The 15,129-nt window shown below is 43.8% G+C and overlaps 1 protein-coding gene and 1 pseudogene across 2 annotated transcripts in view; one reads left to right on the top strand and one right to left on the bottom strand.

Moving 5' to 3' along the window:
• Positions 1–15,129, top strand: part of Myom2 (myomesin 2) — a 69,636-nt gene that overhangs the window by 26,491 nt on the left and 28,016 nt on the right. For both annotated transcript variants that reach the window (XM_034520352.2, XM_076913872.1), the window contains exons 12-17: positions 762–961; positions 1,581–1,634; positions 8,433–8,560; positions 9,362–9,545; positions 12,727–12,901; positions 14,326–14,447. In XM_034520352.2, coding sequence (XP_034376243.1) covers positions 762–961; positions 1,581–1,634; positions 8,433–8,560; positions 9,362–9,545; positions 12,727–12,901; positions 14,326–14,447 — 863 coding nt within the window. The remainder of the gene's footprint in view (positions 1–761; positions 962–1,580; positions 1,635–8,432; positions 8,561–9,361; positions 9,546–12,726; positions 12,902–14,325; positions 14,448–15,129) is intronic.
• LOC117721438 (heterogeneous nuclear ribonucleoprotein A3 pseudogene) lies at positions 9,603–11,594 on the bottom strand (annotated as a pseudogene).

Consider the following 15,129-nt stretch of genomic DNA (forward strand, 5'->3'; position numbering starts at 1 on the left):
TAAACATGTTTGATAATGGGAATTATTTTAAATTATTTAATTTTTTTAACCACAAAGATTGAACTTATCTGTGTATCCATGTAACTGCATATATGTAACTATCTTTCTGTCACCTGCCTTTTTCTTATTGATTATCTTTCTTTCTTTCTTTCTTTCTTTCTTTCTTTCTTTCTTTCTTTCTTTCTTTCTTTGTATTATCTATGTATTATCTATCTATCTATCTATCTATCTATCTATCTATCTATCTATCTATCTATCAGATATGTATCTGTCTGTATACATCTATCATCTATGCAACTATCTGCTTGTCTTACCTATCATCTATTTAAATCTTATCTATGTTATCTTATTCTATCTTATCTATCATTTATTTACATCTCAGTCTTGTCTGCCTTACCTTCTAGCTATTTCCCATCTTACCATGGTTCTAATCTATAATCCACATCTACTTATCTTCTGGCTTATCCTGCCTGTCTCATCTCTATCTTATCTATTATCTCTGTCATCTATCTATCATCTCTCTCCTCTAACCATTCATCTGTCTATCTACCCATTCTTTATGGATGTATACAGAGATACCTATTGAATTTATTTTAAGGTTTGTTATATTACTATCAGTAGAAGTCAGTATTTCAGTACCATGAATTTACATCCAAATGGCATGCTCCTGTGTGGTGACTGCTCTCTGTGAGAGCACACCCTGAGTATGCGGTAGACTACCATATGTGCTTCTTTTCTCTACACTTCTTTTCCATTTGAAGGTGCGAGGTGGGAACTAACAACTGGGTTCAGTGTAACGATGCACCAGTTAAGATCTGTAAGTACCCCGTCACCGGACTTTTCGAAGGAAGATCGTATGTGTTCCGTGTGAGAGCTGTCAATAACGCCGGCATTAGCAGGCCTTCCAGGATCTCCGATGCTGTGGCTGCCCTTGACCCTGTTGACCTCAAAAGGTTGCAAGGTATGCTCACTTAAGTCCCAGTAGTGACCAGTGACCGAGAACCTCTGGGACACCTGCATGTAGTCAGTTCCCTCTCTGTTACCCGCTGCATGCGAGCCTCAAGTATGGCACCCCGGGATGGATGTGGCAAGACAATGTTTCCCTGTTCTTGACATCTCCATCAGTCTTTAGACTTGGAGGTGATTGACACTCCTTGAGGAATAAGAGGCAGCCAGGTAAAACCTGTGCTTTACAGCAGTGCCTGTTACCCCTACCAAGCACTGGATGCTCAGTCACAGCTCTCTGTCTGTCAATGGCACAGTTTCAGTATAGAGCAGGACTTAGGTCTTGACACCAAGCCACTCTGTGTCCAGTTTAAATTCTATGACATAAATTTCTTCATGGGAACCTCCTTGTGGTTCACTTGAGTTACCTTACTATGAGTCCTTTGACCATCTACAAAGAGCCAACTGTGCTGAGAATTACCAGGAACATTTCCAAAACACCGGAGGTCATGACTCCATGACTGCGTTGCTGCCTAAATGCTGAGCTGGCCTACAACTTGCCCCATATCTGGGAGGCATGTGCTTCCTTTAGGGAACCCTTGGATGTCAAAATCACTGTCACTTTTTCTTCACAGCGATTCATTTGCAAGGAGAGAAAGAAATCGTCATCTACCAGGATGACCTTGAAGGTGAGGGTCTCCTTCTTCAGCTTCGAGAACTCGAGTTGGAGATGGGAGAGGCTTCAGGCAGAGGGGACAATGATCGAGCTGTAGTATGTCTGGGATTCTAGTAGGGTCCAGATACATCTTCTAGGGACTCCTGCAGGAAAAGCTGAGGTCTGATTCCAAGCTAATATTGGGTCTTTTCTTATTATCTCTTTGTGTGTGTGTGTGTGTGTATACATTACACATGCATCTGGAGGCCAGAGGACAACTTTGTCATTTGTCAGGTACCACCTCCCCTGTGTCTGTTTCTGTGTCTCTTTCCCTCTATATCTCTGCCTCTCTGTCTCTATCTGCCTCTGTCTCTGTCTCTGTCTCTGTCTCTGTCTGTCTCTCTCTCTCTCTCTCTCTCTCTCTCTTCTCTTCTCTTCCTCTTCTGTATGTCAGTCAGTCTGTCTGTCTCCATCTCTCTCTTGAGGTAAGGTATCTCAACGGCCTGGAGCTTGCCAAGTAGTTAGCAAATTCCAGGAATTTTCCTGCCTCTGCCTTTTGAGTGCTAGAAATACAACAGTGTACACCTGACTTTCTACACAGGTTCTGGGATCAATAAGCACTTTACTAATCCTCTTAGTGAAAGAATATTTTATTTTTATTTTAGTGTTTTCAGCAAGAGGTTTATCCCTAACATTTGAACTAAAATTGGTTGTGACTCCCCTGTCAGATGGCATCCTTGATTTTTTATATTGTATTTCTCTTCTTCAAGCCTGATGTTGCAAATATGTCTCATTAACATGTACCCCGAGGCACTAGAAAGAGGGGCTAAGGTGACACATATCACACCATGAATCAGACATCCTGAGATTTCACAGCACAGTTAAGAGAAACTTAAGAAATGGATAGAAGTGCTTCCTGTTTAAGCCTGCTGACCTGAGTTTGATTTCTGGAACTCACACTGGAGGGAGAAAAGTAACTCTTTAAAGTTGCTTGGAAACACACACACACACACTCACACATACACATACACATACACACACTCATACACACACATACCACACACACCACATACCACACATACAGTCACTCACACACACACACATACACTCACACACAAACCACATAAACACCACACACATACACACATAAACTCATACATACTCTTTCACACACACTCTCTTACACACACTCACACTCACATACACACACTCACACATATACAAACACATACACACACACGTACACACACACTTGCATACATATACACTCTCATACACTCCTCCTCCCCCTCTTTTTCTTCTTTCTCTCCTTTCTTGTCTCCCCAACTCCTCTTCTTCCTTCTCCTCCCCTCTTCCTTACCCTAAAACAAGACTGCAAATCAATTTGAAGCCACCAGTGAGGCAGAACTGCTTCCTGGTTCTTCTTCGAAGTATTAGAGAAGATTCCTCCCAGGGCTGCTGCCAACCAGAATTGACTTTTAGGTGTGCAGAACACAGCCTTTAAAGGAGCAGCCTCGAATTGTGTCTTCTACCCTATGAAGGTGACAGGGTCTCTAAAGGAGTGTGCTTCAATCTTGACAAAATCCAGTTCCAGAGAAAGCACTTGGGATTCTGCAGAGGTAGGACCAGAGGTGGAACTAGTGGTCTTTGTCAAACACATATCTCCGGAAGTCCTCCAAAGTCACGAGAGACACCTGGTCAATACTCAAAAAGACTGGCTCAGGCAGGGTGTCTTACAACCCTACATAACTGCTGTCTCCTCAGTCTAGCAGTGTGCCAAGCCCAGGACCTATTGAAACATAGATATCTGAATGACAGAAATGGCTCTGTTATACACTGGAGATGATAGTCTTGCTATGAGCAGGCCCATGTAAATGGGAGTGTTGGCATGCTGGGGGCATGGCATTCCCTTTCACTCTCATGGGATGCAGGATTAGTAGAGAAATGCTGTGCTCTTCCAGAGTGGACAGTGGAATTCACACCCCATAACAAAGGCCACGGTGAGAAGGTGCAGTTTGCTTCGTAAATGCCTTGTGTGGTGAAACTTGTAGCAGCAGAGTCTAATAAAACCCAAAGGCAGGGAGGGACCTTCCAGCTATTGCCTTCTGGCTAGAGGAGCCGCTGCTTAGTATATGGGCAGAGATACATTTGGGAATCAGCGCGTTGAGTGAAGAATACCGTCGAGTCAAAAATAATGTTAAGTAAAGGAAGCATTTCCACAGTCCTAACAGAGATGACACAGTAAGGTGCTGCCTGAGGGGACAGCAGCTTCGATTTCCAGAGGAAAGAGCAGAAGGCGGTCAGGTATCCCCTGCCCCTTCCTTGCACCCCCTTTCCAGCTGACTCAACCCTCCCTCATAGTTGCTACGAGAACATCTGCAAGGCTGGTATCTGTTCATGCTGCTGACCTCAGAAAGTAGAGGATGAGATCCCAACATAAAGGACTTGGGACCTTGGTACAGGCTAGTATTCAGCCTCACGGGGCTGTTAACCCTGGTATGAGGCTTTGTTTGCATAAAGATCCGTCCCAATGGTCTGCAGTCATGCTGGCTGTGAATTAAGGTTCTGGTATAGGGGGAGAGGAGTGGAGAGTAAGTTTGTATTCTGGTTTTATTCTGTTGTGACAAACAAACAAACAAACAAACAAACAAATGAACAAGTGTCCTAACCTAAAGCAACTTGGGGAGAAAGTGATTTTTATCTTACACTTCTAGGGTAAGTCGCAGTCTGCCATTGAGGGACATCAGGGCAGGAACTGAAGCAGAAATTGTGGAGGAACTCAACAATTTTTGTGTGTGTGTGTTACTAGCTCATGGCTTCTTGGCTGGAAAGGAGGTGCTGGGAGAGGGGGATAGGGAATATGTAAATGCCCCCTGCTTCTTCCTTCTTGGCTCATGGTTTGATAGCTTTTTCGTACAGTCTGAGATCACCTGCCTAGGGATAGTACCACCCACAGTGGGCTGGGGCCCTTGCATCAACCAGCAATCAAGACAATGTCCCACGGACATACATACCTATGGGTCAATCTGATGGAGGCAGTTCTTCAACTGTGGTTGAAGTTCTTCAGTCTCTCCTCAGGTGATTTTGACTGTGTCAAGGGGACACTTGAGAACTTACCTAGACAGCCTGTTCACTTTGGCCCTTTACACATGAATATTTGTCTTAACTAATCTTTAAGGAAGTTCCACAGTGTTTTCAAGCATGTCAGGTCTGAGTTCAGACGCTTGCTATGAGCAAGCTCTATTTTCTATCGTTTGTCATATAATCTAACACTCCTTCATCTTCCCCTCCTTCTCCCCCATCCCCACAGTACTGAGGAATCACACCAGTGCTTCACAGACACTCATCACAGTTCTGACACTACCTGCCTCCCTTCCTCCCGGGCTCTGTTTTGATTTTTTTGATGTTGTTGTTGTTGTTTTGGTTTTTTTTTTTTTTTTTTTTGTATTTAAACATTCCTTTAGACATTTGTTTTAATGAAGTGAAAACATTACTTTTACTAAGAGCAACACTCCAACTAGTTTAGTCCGTTTATTGTCTTTCTAGTCTTTTTGATTCACCCTAATCTCAGTTGGTTAGTACCTTCCTCTAAACATTCCATTCATGTCAACGCTCTTCCTTTAATATAATTTATCCTTTTTAGTTTTTTACTGAATTATCATACCAAAAAAGGATGGCCTATTCTTGAAAGGGCTATGATATGTTCCTGTATAATAAACTAAAAGATTGCTTTTATTTATGTATTTTTAAACTTTATTACTTTGTGAGTCTCTCTCTCTCTCTCTCTCTCTCTCTCTCTCTCTCTCTCTCTCTCTCTCTCTCTCTCTGAATGCCATGGAATGATTATGGAGGCCAGAGGACAACTTTGTTAAGTTTCTCTTTCCACCTTTATGTGGCGTCCTCATTGGCTTTAACCGTCAACTTGACACAGCCCAGAATCACCTGAGAAAGTAGTCTCAACTGAGATATTGCCCAGATAAGATTGGCCTGTGAATGTGTCTGTGGGGGGTTGTCTTAGTTGTTAACTGATGTGGGAGGAGCCAGCCCACTGTGGGCAGCACCATTCCTTGTGTAGGTGATTCTGGGTATCAAAGAAAGCTAGCTAGCTAAGCAAGAACTCCAGGGAGCCAGCAAGCACGATTCCTCCAGAGTCTCTTCTTCATGTTCTTTTGTGAGCTCTTGCCCTGATTTCCTTCAGTGATGGGCTGTAACCTGCGAGCTAAATAAACACAGTCCTCTTCTTTGCTTTTGGTTAGAATGTTTTATCATAGTAACAGAAATGAAATTAGAGAATGTGGTTTCTGGGGAGTAAACTCAGGTCACTGGGCTTGTGCGCACACACTTTTATCTAGGTCTTGCTACCTCTGCAAGATTCATTTCATTCTATTGACTTCATATTCAGTATCCTGTGAACTACCTCAGGACAGGAAGCTTATCCCCTGTGTGTTCAGCTGATCATCTATTCTGGAAATTGTAGCCTTTGGTTTTGTTTCTCATTCTCTTGACTTAGGGACTCTTGAGAGCTCTATAAACTCCAAGTCAACTTTAGGTTTCAACAATTTAAGGAAACTTCTTCTGGGGTGATGGTGGTTTCCAGTGGTTGAGATATGGAACAAAATGCAGGATTGCGACCCAGAATCCCCAAGCTTAAACCCCAGCTCAGCCTTTTAATGACTGTGGGAATTGGGTGTGGTCTGGGCTCCTATTCAGCTGCTAGACTGGAACTGGGAGTGTTGTCTTCCAAGGGGGAAAAGATGATGGATATGAAAACTTTTTAAATAATAACAACATAAAATAACACACATATGTGTATTATACGTGCTGTATTTTTGTTATCAAAATAATTTTAGTCTGGGAAGTATGTTTAGTATCCAAGAGTACATCGCACAGGGGGATACATGTACATGATCATACACAGTGATCATGTCTCTATCCAGCATAACATGGCCTACTAGGCTATGGCCTAAGAGAACTGGTAGAAAGTGAATAGCGGCCAAGGGCATTAGTAACTAACCAGCTGTACCCAGCTCCACAGCGAAACGCACAGGGAGAAGTATTTGGTCATTTCCTTTTATTGTTATGTCTACAGACCTCTCCCCCCACCCTAGGTGTGTTTCTGTGAATCTCATTAGTACATTCGTGGTTCTTAGGCCATTCCCAGCCTGGTTTCTTGTGTCAGTGGCTACGGTCTCTGTAGATCTGCTGCTTGCTTGTCCTAAAGTCGTGTAGAAAGCCCTAATGACTCAAGAATTTCATCCTCACTGGGAGATCTCTGCTCGCAAAGGCTGGGTTTTTACTTCTTACCTTGGTTTCCAATAAAGTGTTTCTTCGTCCAATTTCTTTATGTCTGGAGGCTGTGCACCCAAAACTCTACAGTAGATCTCAGCTCTGAAGTGTGACATTCAGTTTTCAGTTCTTGTCTGCTCCAGGACGGTGGGAACAGTATATATGTCCTTTGGTTTACTCCATCAGAAGTGATTTGGTTCGGGAAGCTTGGCAAACATTTTGGTGCCTTTTTCTGGTGTTCTTGTTTGTATTATTTTGGGTGTTATACAGCTAGTGGGGACCTGGGATGCTCTCCATTCCCCCAGTCACCCTCTGTCTCCCCACTTTCCTGGAGACATGCTGACTCCTTGGTGAAATTCAACCCATGGACCGGCACGCTTCCAGTCCAGGCTAAACCCTCTAGAGCGATCTGTGCTCTGTGAAGGGACTCTCACAGTGAAACCCAATCTTGTTTTGTGCTGTTTCCATGTGGCTGCTCAATTTGCCGCCTGGAGCTGAGTCCCAAGGGAGCAACTAGATATTGCAAAGGACAGAGAGATGTCCCAGGGACTGTTCTAACCATTTTAATCATGTGCTAATCTAACTGAGACTCCTGATATTTTGTATAACAATTAAAGGGACCTTGAGTTTGGCAAAACCTCTATCCCTGTGAAAATCTCTCATGAATTCAGATGCAAAGTATTACCACCTCACATGTATTTAAAAAACATAGCTAGGTGAGAGGGGACTTAGGTATACCAGATACCTTTGATTATAAATATCCCTTGACAGTTATTTGCAAAGGGCTTATCACCGTCTCTGCTGAAGTTTAAATAAACAGACACAGATTACAGCACTTGTAAATGTTTATGGACCTTTGGAGGGAGAGAAGCATGCCTTAGGAACTAATGTATGGCTTCAGGACACAGTATGGAGACATCAGAAAGGCGTGATCTGTGTAGGCTTCTTGGCAACATTGCCTGCTGCCTTCACAGAGGCAAGATCCTGGTTTGAGTGATTATTTCTAGAAAAATCCTTTTCTCTGTCCTGTAGAAAATCTAGAAGACGTTTGGATGAGACTTTTAGGAACTATTGTTTTGTTAATTATTGTTTTTTTAAAATCAGAAATAAAAATGGAGTGGTCTTTAATGGAGTGTTTTTGCTTTAAATTTGTCAAAAGAATCCTGGGATCTATTTGCCTTCCCTGAGTAGAAGTGGCCAACTGTGACAGTCCATACCAGGGTAGTCTTTAAAAAACAAAAAAACAACAACAAACCCCCCACTATTTTATTTTATGTGTGTGAGTATTTTGCTTGCATGTGTGTATATATACTGTGTGAGAGTGGTACACTCAGAGGCAAGAGAAGGGCACTGGCTCCCCTGACACTGGAGTGATAGCCACCATAGTGGGGCTAGGAATCAAACAAACCCAGGTCCTCTGAAAGAACAGCCATTGTTCTTACTTTGCTTAGCTATCCTCCAGCTCACCAGAACAGACCTGGACTCTGCTAGGGCATGACCAAGTATCCCCACAGAGCACTCATTCCACTAATTTTTTTTTTTACAGGTGATGTTCAGATTCCAGGACCTCCCACCAATGTCCAGGCCTCAGAGATCAGCAGAAACTATGTTGTCCTCAGCTGGGATCCTCCTTCCCCCCGTGGCAAGGAGCCCTTAATGTACTTCATTGAGAAGGTATTCAGGCCAAGCTCCCAAGAAGGCAGCTCTCAGGCAGCCACCTAGATTTCTGGGCTTTACTTAGGGGTCATGAGCCCACTGGTCCCCATAGAGTACGATCCCTGTTATATAAGAGGAGGTTAAGTAGTGGAGAGCAGGGGTGAGAAGGGGGGGGGGACTGGTCCTCCACAGGTAGCTGCTCTGGCATGGGAACCTGTGGGAACTGAGCTTTGTCACCTGTGTAACAGAGCTGCTGCCCAGCTGTTTGGTTCCTATGTCCTCATGGTTTAGGGAGGAATAGAGTTTGCACATCTGTATCTGCCTTCCAGTTCTCCCAAGGACCTCAGGTTCTGTCAATGCTCAGCCACTGGGTGGCGATCTTGTAGAGGGAACCGTGTATTTGAGCAGCTTGAGGCTTCACCTGGATATACCTAAAGACAAATGCATCGGGTATCACACAAATATACATATAGGCAAGCACAAATATACACACAGGCAAGCACACATACACACACATACCCAACCGTATTTGACTTTATAAGATATAGCATTCTACCTTATGTATTCTCTCTTAGTTCTTATGAACTTGGACACTGAGATGACATAATTCCCCAAAGGCCTTTACTCAATGAACTCACTATTGTGTGACCTATGCCTTTAGGAATGCATAGGTCATGTCACGACACTACCATAAGTAGCCGCACAATAATAAAAATTTTAACTGAATTATGATTTATTAAGAGGTGATAAAAATACTCTTTAGTTGTCTTTCTATCCATCATTCTGAGACCCTGACCTCCTGTCCTGTTCCCCCTGTAGTCCGCAGTTGGGAGTGGCAGCTGGCAGCGGGTCAATGCCCAGACAGCTGTGAGATCTCCGCGATATGCTGTCTTTGACTTGGCTGAGGGGAAGTCCTACGTGTTCCGGGTTTTGTCAGCCAATAAACATGGCCTGAGTGACCCATCAGAGATAACACCACCTATTCAGGCACAGGACATGATTGGTAAGTTATGGCACATAACCAGACGCTATGACAGGCTGGAAATACAGTGTCCCTGTTACCACTTCAGTCAGAGAATGAAGATGCTGGCGTGTCACATGGCAATGACTTTGTGCATGGTCAGAAGTCCATTCAGAAGTGATGAAGGGCTATCTCCATATTATGATCAACACTCAGCATTCCCTCAAAGGCCTATCTTTGTCTCACAAAACCAACAAGTGGTTTGTTAGTATGTTCGCTGAGACAAGGTCTTGCTATGTAGCCCTGTCTGGCTTTAAACTGATAGTCATCATCCTGAGTCTCCCGAATGCTGGGATTATATGCATGATGCCACCACACACAGTAACACATGGGTAAAAATGTATGTTCAGCCCATGGTCACGTAAAGACCTCTGCCCTATACATAGGGCAGTTTCTTGCTCAATTGGTTTGAAGATCACACTCGGAAAGTTTCAGATGTAGATCATAGGAACTTGGAATTGCAGTTCACCCCAAAGCATCGCCCTCTCAGGAGGCCTCCTGAATCCTAAAATCCTTCCCACAGGATGAATTTTGAGTGTCAGGGCACTTCTAGCCAATCTCTCCTTTGTACCACATTTTTAAAAAAAAAGAAGTTAAAAATTCCTTAATTTTTAATTCCTGGTATACTTGGTGTAATGAAAAGAAAAAGACAAAGCTATGGCAGGTAAAAGGCCTCAGGAATGCACATCTAATTGACACTACATTGCATTAATCAGTAGCTGCACTTTTTGCAAACTGTGGCCATGACAGTCCTGAGCAAGAGGAGTTTCCTGTTTAAGCCACAGTAACTTTCCTGACTGTGGATCATAGTTCCTTCTGTGGTAGTTTCTTACAGTTCCTCTAATGCATTTGGGACGACTGTGTCAAGGTGACCTGCAGCTTTCCTGACAACTCCTCACTCCCTCTCCTGCTAAGAACTGCAGTCCGTTTCTATTTTTGTTTTAGTTTTTTAAACCTTCTGCTACCATATCCACCAGATCCACAGCCACCACCATAGGGACTCCGAGGGCTTCTTCCACCAAACCTGCCCTGCCCCCCTTCATGGGTTCACGCTTGGATTGCTGCTATCCACTGTGATTTACAAAGTCTTTATAGTTACCAACACCACCATAGTCACCTCCACCAAAATCTCCTCCTTCATCGCAACCATCAAATCCTCCTCCTCCACTACCACATTCTCCACCTTGGCTTCCATATCTCAGTCCACCACCTCCATATTCTCCTCTACTACTGTAACCAGGACCATCACCACAGCTGCCATCAACACCTCCAAACCCGTGATATCCACCACCACCACCTCCATAACTATCTCTGCTGCCACCACCTCTACCACCATAGCCTCCTCTTCCACTGAAGTTTCCAACACAACCAAAATTGCCTCCACCACCCCCAAAGTTTTCTCCACAACCCATAAAGTTGGCAGATCGACCTCCACAACCTCTCTGTGATCCAGCAGACTGCGTCTCTTGTTTAGAAAGGGCCGTTTTCACTTCACAGTTATGCCCATTAATAGCGTTGTATTTCTGAACGACAATTTCATCAACTGCGTCATGGTCATCAAAAGTTACAGAACCAAGTCCTCTGTTTCCCACTCTGCCTGTCTTCCATAACTTCTATGGTTTCAATCTTGCCATACTTTTCAAAGCAGTCTCTCAGATTATACTCTTTACATCTTCTATGTGTATTCTTTGTATTTTCTTGAATACCACCAACAAAAATTTTCTTCACCAGTAAATGGGCACCAGGCTCTATAGAATACTCTCTAGAAACAGCTCTCTTTGGTTCCACCACACCCCCATCAACCTTGTGTGGCCGAGCACACACTGCAGCATCCACCTCTTCAACACAAGAGCAGGTCACAAAACCAAAGTCCTGGAACGTTTTGTTTGGGAGCTCTGGTTACCACCCTGTCTATAAGTGTGCCCCATTGCTCAAAATGGTGTCTTTAGCTGTCAACTGATGTTTCAAAGCTCAGGACACCAATTATTGGTGTCCTTGATGTTCTGGTTCTTTTGGATCATGGCCCTCCATGTTGAGACCTAACTCACCTTTTCCAACTCAAGTTCAATATGGGATTGAGAGCCTTTGTCCAACATCTTAAAACCTGGGGATGACAGTGAGCTGGTGTTGAGGATGGAGGCCCAGACTGCCTTCAGATCCTCTTTGGGTTGTCGCCCATTTTCACCTAGTCTCTTAGAACTCAAACCCAGCACCATAGCTACCACATCTGTCATCTCTGAGGAGAGGCCTTTACTTTATTTTTCTTTACTTTATTTAATGACATTTTTTCCTTTACTTAATGACACATGTACAAAGTGACAATAATTAGCAAACACCGAACATGTGTACTGGCTAGCCTTATGTCAACTTGACAGACAAACTAGAGTTATCTGAAAGAAGGAAACCTCAATTGAAAAAAAAATACGCCCATGAGATCCAGCTGTAGGTCATTTTCTTAATTAGTGATTGACGGGGAGGGCCCAATCCATTGTGGGTGGCACCATCCATGTGCTGGTGGTCCTGGGTTCTATATGAAAGCAGGCTGAGCAAGCCAGAGGAGCAAGCCAGTAAGAAGCACCTCTCTATGGCCTCTGTATCAGCTCCTGCTTCAGGTTATTTTCCTGTCAGAGTTCCCATCCTTACTTCCTTTGTTGATAAATAGAAGAATATAGAAGTATAAACCAAATAAACCCTTTCCTTCCCAACTTGCCGTTTTTGGTCATGGTGTTTCATAGCAGCAATAAAATACCTAAGACAGCATATACTGAGGTAGTTGGCTTTGAAGTGGTTGGTGATACCAGGGAGGATCTTTAATCACAGCCCACGGGGTCTGGGGAGATATGATGATCACACTGTGATTCAATTGAGTCCCTTATAGAGTCCCCAAAATAGGACATCAGTGTGTCTTATTTCAAACATGGACATCAAGCAAAGCCTTCCTGCACTAGAACCTCCATCAGTCCTATGAAAAGGTTGATCTCACAGTGATAATTCCTTTCCTGGTAGTCAGGTGATCCAGAAAGATGCTCCAGTTTCACAGCTCCACCGAGAACTCACTCCTTTGTAGAATGCCAAACCTGGCATTTACTCCTTGGGGACAAGATGGCTCTCAGGAATGGCTCCCACTCTTGTCATATCTCCCATCCTCTGGTTTCTCCCTCAGTGGTCCCCTCTGCTCCTGGCCGGGTGCTTGCCTCCAGGAATACAAAGACATCTGTCGTGGTCCAGTGGGACAGACCAAAGCATGAAGAGGACCTGCTGGGCTACTATGTGGATTGCTGTGTCGCAGGAACAAACTTGTGGGAGCCATGCAACCATAAACCCATTGGATATAACAGGTGCCCTCCCTAACACCCAGCAACCAACCTACTGCCACAGAGACAGGGCTCTGTGCATAGTGGGGCTCCCAGAGCTCAAGAGACCACAGTAGAATGCCTACGGCCCCCCTTTAGACATCTTTCTTTTGTTTAGTCACATGTTGGGGTATGGCATTCTAAAGTACTGACTCCCATGGGCAGGTCACATCACTGAACTAAGAAAACTTGTCTATTGATGAAAATAACCTTTCTATTGTTATTATTTTGATTAAACAAATGCATAGTATGCAATGCCACAATAGAACATATGTACACAATATTTAACAATAACTATCATTTAAATTTGATTTATGTGGGGGTCAGAGAGACACCTCAGAACTTACCACACAGCAGGGCAAATCCTGCTTTGCTCACAGAATGGCAGTTTTGTTCTTTAGCCCCCAATGGGGTTGGGACAGGAAATGCTGACCCTGGCTGGGCAGTGCAACTGAGACCCATGTCTTCTGCAGTGGGAAACCAGAGTCTTTACTTTTGAAATTTTGCTTCTTCTGCTTTTTTTTCCCCCTCAGGACATATAGGTTATCTGGGTTTGCATTTTCTTACCATGTGCTCTATAGGTTGTATCACAATGTCTGCTGTGAACGTTCTCAATGGCAGCTCTGCCATCTTTACTTAAAAACGATTCTTTTAAAAAGGCACATTTTAAAATGCAGTCATATAAACAAATCACAACTAGATGGTCTATCCGTACACACTGTCAGCAATTGGAGAAAGATCCATCAGAGGCAGAGACCTGGGGTATTCTCAGAGAGGGGTTTGCAGGATATTGATAAATTGTATTGATGATAGAGTCATAATAACTGCTTATATTTCCTGAATACTTGCTGGGTGCAAGGCAGGGGGGCCAAAGTGTGTCAGGATTGTTTTTCATGTGAAGCTTATGGTGGGTCTGTGAGAGCTGGGCACCCCTGATCTCCAGTAGAGAAAAAAAGAGCCTTGTAGGTGTCAAGGAACATGACAAGGAACATATGTGTCAAAGCCAGCGCTCTAGCCTGTCTGTGTGAATTTGAGGTCCTAGCCGCTACGCATTCTGGAATACCTGCCCTGAGTTCAGTTTCAATGCACAGACCTTGTGGATGTCAGGAGTCATATGCAGCAGAGCTTCAGTTGAGAGAGGCTCCAGATGTAAGACCTTAAGCAGGGTCTCAGACTCTGACACCAAGTGTAGTATAATCAGTATTGTGTTGGCTTGCTTTTTTACTTTAAATATCAAATTAATTTATGACACTGAAAATGGGGGTGGATATGTATGGTTTACAGGAAAAGTAAATTTGGCTTTAGGTCAAGTGAGAATTTTTGTGATGAACCCCCAATAACACCTATTTCAGTGGTAGGAAGCAGGAAGCTGGGTCTGGTGCTGTGTGACTCTTGGTCATGTTCCGCAGGTTCGTGGTACACGGCTTAACCACCGGTGAGCAGTACATCTTCCGGGTTAAAGCTGTCAATGCCGTGGGGACCAGCGAGAACTCCCAGGAGTCAGAGGTCATCAAGGTCCAGGCGGCCCTCAGTACGTAGCTTATTATAGGCTCTTCTGTCTCTGCTTAGGGCTATAATTTCTGCATGGATAAATCCTTGCCACACTGACACCTAGACAAAAGTGGTAGGGGTGGGGCTTGTTAACAATGGTAGTATGCCAACACCATGCCAATTAAATATGGCAGATATCGCAATGGTGCCTGTACTCATGTGAAGATCTCCACTGTCCTTCGTCACTGGCTCTTTGAAAATATTTGCTAGGATTAAACATGTGTGACTTTCATGACACTTCCTGGCCCCCATCCATGAATATTTAAAATGCCTATTATTTTGGTCAAACAGGAGAATTCAGATCCAGTTTTTCTGTACATGCCTGTGGTGTGTGTGTGCATGTGTGTGTGTGTGTGCACACATGTGTGTGTGCTTGTGCATGTAAGTACATGAGAGTGTGGAGGCCTGAGATGTCTTCCCAGATCACAATGCATTTTCATTTTGAGGCAGAGTGTCTTCACTGAAGCCAGAGCTTGCAGACAGGGCTAGCTTACTGATTGAGCTCACTCTGTTGCTGAACATATCCACGAGCAACACTTTAAAATATGAAAGTCATAGCTGTGTATTCCATTATACCACTATCTTTTCATTCTTAAGAGATATGTTCAGGGTTGTATTTAGAACTCCAGGTAATTTTATCACATTTCTCGAAGTTAAGGTTT

This window comes from Arvicanthis niloticus, chromosome 16 (assembly GCF_011762505.2).
Source record: "Arvicanthis niloticus isolate mArvNil1 chromosome 16, mArvNil1.pat.X, whole genome shotgun sequence".
Lineage (NCBI taxonomy): Eukaryota > Metazoa > Chordata > Mammalia > Rodentia > Muridae > Arvicanthis > Arvicanthis niloticus.